This window comes from Labeo rohita, chromosome 4, assembly GCF_022985175.1.
Source record: "Labeo rohita strain BAU-BD-2019 chromosome 4, IGBB_LRoh.1.0, whole genome shotgun sequence".
Lineage (NCBI taxonomy): Eukaryota > Metazoa > Chordata > Actinopteri > Cypriniformes > Cyprinidae > Labeo > Labeo rohita.
Window position 1 is genome coordinate 35,589,142 of NC_066872.1, and position 8,904 is coordinate 35,598,045.

The 8,904-nt window shown below is 38.0% G+C and overlaps 1 protein-coding gene across 1 annotated transcript in view; it reads left to right on the forward strand.

Moving 5' to 3' along the window:
- The window catches only part of hmga2 (high mobility group AT-hook 2), a 40,367-nt gene extending 31,772 nt beyond the window's left edge, over window positions 1–8,595 (forward strand). The window contains exons 4-5 of the mRNA XM_051107144.1: window positions 3,486–3,518; window positions 6,970–8,595. Of these exons, the coding sequence (XP_050963101.1) occupies window positions 3,486–3,518; window positions 6,970–7,008 (72 nt within the window). The 3' untranslated portion in view covers window positions 7,009–8,595. The remainder of the gene's footprint in view (window positions 1–3,485; window positions 3,519–6,969) is intronic.
- The last annotated feature ends 309 nt before the right edge of the window (window positions 8,596–8,904 follow it).

An 8,904-nucleotide genomic window follows, 5' to 3' on the forward strand; every position in this document is an offset into this window, starting at 1 on the left:
ACAAATTCTTAGGTTTTTCATCATTTTTGTGTATTTGAACCTTTTTACAACAATGACTGTATGATTTTGAGATCCACTGAGGACAACTGAGGGACTCAGTTACAGAAAGTTCAAATGCTCACTGATGCTTCAGAAGGAAAAACGTCTTTTATGTGAAATATCTTATTCAGGTCAGTACGTAATAAAAAGTCACATGCGTTTTATGTTATCCGCCTTATTTTGGTCAAATAATTGTATGTAAACTTTTGACCTCAACTGTAAGTTAGGTTAGTTTTAAATATTGTTTAGCCCGGCTTACCTTGAGCCCACAAAGCAATTACTATTTTAAAGACGGTCCATTGCTCACTAATGACATTTTCACATCACGTTTCACAACATTTAACTCAATACACAACAAAAGACAATGTTCTCACAAGATAATTAGCTTCGCACCCCAGTTGGTTTCCCTTTGGTCACTGAGCATGACTTCCTACATTAAAACCAGATCTCATTAACAATGAAGTTTACAGAGCTGCGAGACGGAAGAGAAACGTGTCACATTACGCATGAACAGTGATGAACTAGAGTTTCATGAAAGTTTTTGCAATTACTTCATTGCCTCTTTCATGCCTCTCATTTTCAGTTTATTTCAGCTGTCCACAAGTTATCTATAATTAAGACATTTGGATATGCAGGACGGGATGGCTAAATGTATCTCCAAATGATTAACCCAAATTTACCACTGAGACACAAATAGTGTCTGAGAGCTTTTTCCATGTCATTTGATAGCCCATATCCGACGGAGTCATACCCTCCCCTTATTTGGTCCTTACTACATATAGTATTTAAAAATAATGAGTTCATATTTATTTTGTGGTACCTTCTATTTGTGTTACCATGTTAAATTATATAAAAATATAGTTGAAGTCATAAGTTTACATACACCTTGCAGAGTCTGCAAAATGAGAGGGATTAGAAAAATTAGGTTTTTCAGCATCTTTGTGTATTTGAACCCTTTGCAACAATGACTGTATGATTTTGAGACCAATCTTTTCACACTGAGGACAACTGTGGGACTCATATGCAACTATTACCGAAGGTTCAAACGCTCACTGATGCTCCAGAAGGAAACACGATGCATTAAGAGAAAGGGGTGAAAACTTTTGAAATTTGAAGATCAGGGTAAATTTTACTTATTTTGTCTTCTGGGGAACATGTAAGTATCTTCTGTAGCTTCTGTAGGGCAGTACTAAATGACAAAAATATGTTATTTAGGCAAAATAAGAAAAATGTACACATCTTCAATCTGTTCAAAAGTTTTCACCCCCAGCTCTTAATGCATTGTTTTTCCTTCTGGGGCATCTGTGAGCATTTGAACATTCTATAATAGCTGCTTATGAGTCCCTCAGTTGTCCTCAGTGTGAAAAGTGGATCTCAAAATTATTCAGTGTAGCAGTAGAGGAAACTCTGATGGAAAGCAGTTTTGCTGACACTGATTGTTTGTATTGATTGTGTAGGAAAAGCACATCTGTGGAGGGCTTTCTGAAGATGTCTGAAATCCGTGTTCAGGTCTTCAGCTTCACCTTGTCTTTTTAGGAACATACTGTACATCTTGCTCATTTTGCACACAAGGGGTTCACAGGAGCCGGGGGTCATTCAGTTTGCAGAAGCGATTTGGTGTGTCAGCTACTAATGACTTCAAAGAGCGAGCTTGGTTTTGTGAAAGACAAGGCTGTGGTTTCTCTTTTTGTTCTGAGGGGCAGAGGGGCAAGTGGGGTGTGGGTTTCTGATGGGCAGGGTGACAAGTTCAGTGAAAAGAGTCTTTCTATGGGGCTATTTTTTGGTGCTTTTGTCTGGCTGGGTTTTGACAGATTCCACGATACGATTTGATTCTGATTCACAAGCTTGCGATTTGATTCAATTCAGTATAGATTACTTTGGATGTATATCAGGTTCAGGACTCGCCTAGTATTCCTTGAGGAAATAAAAATCTCTCAACTAATGCTGTAAAATATACATGAGAGTCAGTTGGTGCTACATTTCTATAATACTGAAGGTTAAAAGTAACTGATTTGTATACAAACGCTTAAATCACATTTAATGAAGATTTCACAATAATAAAGTTACAACTGCATAATTATATTTTACGCTACAATATTCCGTTCATTACTGAAAACAGGCTTAACTAATCGATTTTTGGGATTTAAGAACTAATATCATTTTGTAAAAACAGGAATTGATTAAAACTGAGAAATCGGTATTGTACAGTATCATTAGTGATGTAACATACAGTGCAGCTTTGGCATCCAGGGTCATCTGTTAGCTGTAAAGTGCACATGGCGTCTTGTATTTCATGTGTTTCATCAGGAAGGTGTTAGAATTCTCTCCCTCGTGTCTTTTGCCGTCTCCAAAGTATATTTGTGTTCGGTCCATCCCATTTGGAATGTGTGCATCATTTTCCCAATTTCCCTTTATCGCCAGCTGCATTCTTTGCCTGCTTCCATCCGGTGTTGACATTTACTGTGTTACAGCCTGATAGCATTCCAGGGAGAGCTGGCACAAAACACACCAGCTGCTCCCAACAATCCCAAATGGTGTGTGTGTGTGTGCGTGTGTGTGAGTGTGTGTACTCTATCGGCAGTGGTTGGCTTCGGTTCCAAACACTGGACACTCTCAGGGTTTTATTTTTGCCTGGCTCTCAGAGCAGCGGAGGACTCCTCAGCTGTCAAGCTCCGGTCTTAGAAGCACTTCCTGCGGGGTGGCAGTGCTTAGCGTTTATGATGTAATGCGAGTAGGGCACAATCTGGGCATTGTATACTGCACTATTGCCACTGTTTTTTTTTTTTTTTTTTTTGTTAAATATTTTATATTTTTAAGTTAGAAATGTAATCAATATTCTATTTATTAAAGCCGAGTATGAATTATTTTATCTTTATTCCAAACGTATAACTCAAGGCAGTCACAATTTAAACTATAAATTTTATTTGTGAATGTGAACGTATGTTCAGCTATTCTTTTTAATAGTTAACTTTTAACTATTTTTTAATTTTTTGGACCATCAGACACCAAAGCTTGGTAAATATTGGTCACAAACATGGAAATTTATTCTAAATTGCAATTGAAAGCTGATTACTCATTAGTCTTATTGCCAGTTTAAGTCTTATTTTGATGTAACAAAGTGGTTATAAATGTCTAAGTTGTTTACTTACTTTTTTTAAATGAGTCTTTCATTAACGCCATTATATTGGTCATTCAGACTGATATCGTACAGAATGAGTCATTCTCCCATTCATTCTCAGTTACCCCCCAACAAAATCACGGCACGCTTTAGAGCTTCTGTTAAAACTCAATGGGCTCAGGGGAGGCGAGAGAGACGCTGGTGGTGTCGCTGCTGGACAATGTTTCTTTAGAAAAACGAGTGGTTTATACACTTTTCAATGCTATATTTTGTAGCAGTTATGTATTGCATTCAGAAAATGATGATTGTTTCTCTTTTTGTCTTTCAGCCACAGCAAGTGGTCCAGGAAAAGCCCGCTCAGGTATGTCAAACAAATCTTTGAATCATATATAATTAATACAGCAGGTGGACATGCATACACATATGCTACTAAAAGCCCAGTTGGCTAGAACGGGATGGCAGCTTGCAAAAATAGATTGAGGATGATTGTGTGAGGAAGGGGATTGGCTTTTTGGGTTTACAAAGTCCTTAAAAACCCCAAGTGAGGGAAAGGGGGGCATAATTCTGGTTTGATGAGAGACCTGCTTGGTTAAGGCTAATGTAAATCCTATAGCGCTATGTGTGGAATCCCAGTCTTCTTTGGTTTCATCCCCTCACAGATGGATATGCAATCTGGCAGACAGGATTAGTTTTGAAGAGTTGCCCCTTTTTTCCTCTCTTGTCAAAATTCCTTCATCGTATTAACAATGGAGTCGACTCTATAGTCTCTGTGCACAGTGCTACTTTAATGTGCTCATGAAGAAAGACAGCAGCCTGCTGCCTATATGCTGGCTGAATATGTCTAAACTATTTATATAAACTATTTATATATAATTCACCATTCTGTCAAAATTTGCTTACCCTCAAGTTGTTCCAAACTTGTATGAATTTCTTTCTTCTGCTGAACACAAATGAAGATGTTGGCAAATGAAACATTGGTAATCAAATAGTTGACGGTAACCATTGACTTCCAAAAAATACTATGGATGTCAATGGCTACCGTCAACAGTTGGGTTACCCACATTCTTCGAAATATCTCAGCAGGAGAACAATACTCATTCAAATTTCGAACAATTTGAGGGTGAAACAGAATTTTCATTTTTGTGTCCCTTTAATGGTGATATTTGCTATATGTAGTCTTGGTAGAGTGGAAAGACCCTAACAAAAAAAAAAAAAAAGAAACAGCAGCTTAAGATACAATTCCTCACTCTCCCACACAGTCTTCCACACATTTACTAGGAATCTGCTCACCTCCTCTTGTTCGCTGGTGCGGACCAGTTTACGGTGTGAATGCATAACTGAGGCCTGATTTGTTGCTATGTGGGAACGCACAGACCCTGATGGCTTACGGCACACGGGAAGGCCTAGCACATACATACTCACACACATACATGCACACACAGGTATCTATATGTAGTCTGAGATGGTATCTCTGAACTGGAAGGCAAAACTGTTTTTTTTTTTTTCAAAACTATGTCACTGTTTTTTTAAGCATCTCACGCCATGAGCACTGATTTTTTTAAGACGTCGTTATAGGTTTAAACCTCGAGTAGTCTAAGTCTGAGATGGTATCTCTGAGCCAGAAGGCAAAACTACCAGCATCATCTTGATTCATTATATGCTGTGAAATTCTTCCTGAAAGCAAACATTTTTAGCCATTGCGTCACTGTTTTTTTTAAGCATCTCACACCATGAGCACTGAGGTTTTAAGATGTTATAAATTTTAACTTTTAGTCACTTTTAAAAATGTTTAAAGACAACTGTGTCTAAAAGCCCCTTAAGAAATGCATCTGACTGGGGTCAGGTGAACCCGTGACTAGTCTAAAAAAAATCTAAAAATTCTTCTCAGGAAGAATTTTCCAACAATGACTGTATGATTTTGAGACCCATCTTTTCACACTGAGGACAACTGAGGGACTCATATGCAACTATTACCGAAGGTTCAAACACTCACTGATGCTCCAGAAGGAAACACGATGCATTAAGAGCCAGGGGTGAAAACTTTTGGAATTTGAAGATCAGGGTAAATGTAACTTATTTTGTCCTCTGGGAAACATGTAAGTATCCTCTGTAGCTTCAACACATCTTCATTCTGTTCAAAAGTTTACACCCCAGACTCTGAATGCATTGTTTTTCCTGAGTTTCCATTGTTTTCCAGAGTTTCAACTTCTGTAATAGTTGCATCCCCCTCAGTTGTCCTCATTGTGAACAGATGGATCTCAAAATCATACAGTCATTGTTGGAAAGGGTTCAAAAAACAAAAATGCTGAAAAACCAAAGAATTTGTGGGACCTGAAGAATTTTTCTGAAGAACAGCAGGCAGTTTAACTTCAGGACAAACAAGCGACTCATGAACAGCTATCATTAAACAAAAAAAAACAGCTGTGGATTTTCTCATGTGGACTATATGTAAACGTCTTTTATGTGAAATATCTTACTTAGGTCAGTACTAAATAAACAATAACATGCATTTTGTATAATCTTTGTTATTTTGGTAAAATAATTACCATTTTGCGGATTCTGCAAGGTGTATGTAAACTTTTGACCTTAACTGTATGTCAGGCTTTTATGGCTTATATAGAATACGAAGCTCATACTGAAGGAGCAAAAAATACAGATAAAACGCAAGTAAAAAATTCTTACAAAAAATTATTTTTTACTGTGATATTATTTTTTACTACTTTCAGTAGTGTTCTTGTTAATATGGTAATATTAGTAGTGTTCAATTAGTTTATCTTAACAGCGCTATATTATAATTAGCTTAAGTGCCTCTTTTAGTTACAACGTCAGTTTCCTCCAACTTCAAAGGAGCAAAAGATCATAAACCCACAGGGGCTGTTAATTACTATTGCTGAACCATCTTCTTTCCTCGTTGATGATGGTTAAACCAAGCGCATGATAATCTTGGCCATTTTTTCCCAGTAACAGAATTCCATTAAAGTTTTAGTGTTTTCCGAGTGCTGTCGCTGTGCCTTTGCTCTCAGAATGAAAGAGCGATGATGCATGAGAAAGTCATTTAATTTAAATTTAAAAATAAAAGGAATGTTTAGAATAAATCTGTACAAAAAATGTTAGAATTCTGAAAAATGTATCAGTTGCAGTTCAGTCGATATTCCATCTGAGCACATAAGATTTTGAAACTAAGCTGGTATTTTCTGGTCCGTGTGGCACTTCATTTGGCGGGCAGGGGTGTCCGAATATGATTAAAGATTTTTTTTTTTTTTTTTTCTTTCCTCCCCTCTCCATCTCCATTCTTTCACTCGCCCATGTCACACATGGTAGCGCTTAGCTGGTCCTTCACAGCTGAAGTGTCTGCCGCACTAATGAATGGAGTTTGGCTCATATAATGCAGACAGGCTTTTGCCACGGCCTTTCCCCTGAATGGGAGCAACACAGCGACTTGGGAAAGGAAGAGGGTTATAAATTGTGTCAGTTAGCCTCCCCAAATAAAATCAAGCCATGTGGAAAATGAAATCCATTTCATTCTGAAGAGTGCCCAAAGCCAAGCGGCTCCCCAGCCCCCATTCAGCGCCTTCCTCCCGTTTCAATGGTGGTCATCTCGGCAGCAGCTGTGGGACGTTCGCTGTCTGAGCTCATGAAAAAGAACATTTGTAACCAAAACAATCATTAAAAAAAAGAGAAAATATAAATGCTAATATCTGCGCTATTTCAGTCCGTCTCACTGCTGTCAGTTGTTTTTACGCACAACCGTGTTCTGCTTTGCAGCCGTCTTTTTGTGGTGACTGATGGGCGACCACTGTTGTGTTTTGTAGGAAGAAGAAGAGGAGGAGGCGGAGCAAGAAGAGGACTAAGCAACCACAGGATTTTACCTCTACCTCATCCAGCTGTCAGCTCTCTCCAAGGGAAAAGACTGCCTTGACCACTTATTATTGACTTCCCACTTTTGTTTTGATCGTTTTCGTTTATTTTCGTTTTTTCGCATTGGTTTATTTGGGTTCGGTTTCGTTTTGTGATCAACACACACAACACCTCAGAGCGTAACCCGAAAAAAGACGCAAACGCAAACAAACATCTTGCAGATGACAATTGGAGCCGCCTTGCTGTTTCCACTTCCCACAAAAACTGCTGTAAGCACAAAGGTGCAGGGGTTAAACACACAACATGTGCTTCAGCGGTTCTTTGCGCCTCACACAAAACACACACACACACACACACACTCTTGTTGACTGATTTTCCAGGCTACATTGGTAAAGAAGAAGGTGAAACTGTCTGGTTTTGTCATTCAGCATGTGGTGCTTCTTATATCCGGGTGGAGCTTTAAATGGACACACCCGTTCTCACAAAAACCTCCCCTCTCTACAGTACCGTACCACCAAAGACCATTTTCCCTTCTCTGTCCACTTCATTTTGATGTTTTGACCAAAATGACAGTGAGCTTTAAAAGTATTTGCCTTAAAACTGCAAACAGAGCCTTAAACCTATTAGTTATTAGCTATAATTGAACGTGGATACCTCAAAATTAATATTCTGTCATTATTTACCCACACAAAACTCATTGGACTTTGTTTCTTCTGTAGAACACAAAAGAAGACGTTTCGAAGAATGTTTAAGCTGGTCTTTTCTATACAATTAAGTGAATGTTGACCACGCTTGCCCTAGAAAGTACTTGAGTGAATAACAACTTAAAGTGGAAGTGAAGGAGTCAGACAAGTTTACATTATTTAGTAAACCTTTTTCCACTTTAAATAAAAAATATATAACAAACACGAATAATGTAACTATTTTAAAGAAAAAAGGATGTTTTTTATTGCTTTTAAAGCAAGGGCGTCGCTATCTTGCAATACCACAGTGTGTGACGGTACCAGTGAAGCAATATAAGCATTTCTTTACTTTTAAAAAACGGATAGTTCCGGTCCTTGATTCTGATTGGTTGAGCTGCATTCAGAGCTGTTGTAAATTACGCTACAAACATACACCTTTGTTTACGTCTGTGTGTTGCTCGGCCACTTTGTTGCAACCACAACTGTTTCTGAGGAACTGTTTGGTGGAAGAATATTGTTTTATTTCGTGAAACCTTGCTACGTATATGGAATACCATTTTATAGAAGCAGTAAGCCCTGTGAAGCCGTGGTTTACAGTGAATTTATAACAGCTGAGGGGGTGCTTCGCGTCGTGCCTAACAACGCCCTTTAGCTGTTTTAAATTCACTGTAAACCATGCCGTCTTGGGGCTTATTGCTTTATTTGAACACATAAATGTTATTTTATAAAACGGATAGTTCCAGTCCTTGATTCTGATTGGTTGAGCCACATTTGAAGCTGTTGTAAATTACGCTACAAACATACATCTTTGTTTACATCTGTGTTTTGCTCGGCACCTTTGTTGCAACCACAACTGTTTCTGAGGAACTACATTGTTTGGCGGAAGAATATCGTTTTTATTAATATCATTACACTTAATTTGCTCTGTTTTATTTTGTGAAAACTTACTATGTATATGGAATAACCATTTTATAGCAGCAGTAAGCCCTGTGAAGCTGTGGTTTACAGTGAATTTATAACAGCTAAGGGGGTGCTTTGCATCGTGCCTAACAACAGCTGTTATAAATTCACTGTAAACCATGGCTTCATGGGGCTTATTGCTTTAATAAACAGTTATTCCATATACATAGTAAGGTTTCACAAAATTAAACAGAGCAAATAAAATGTAATGATATTAATAAAAAAAAATCTTCTGCCAAACAACGT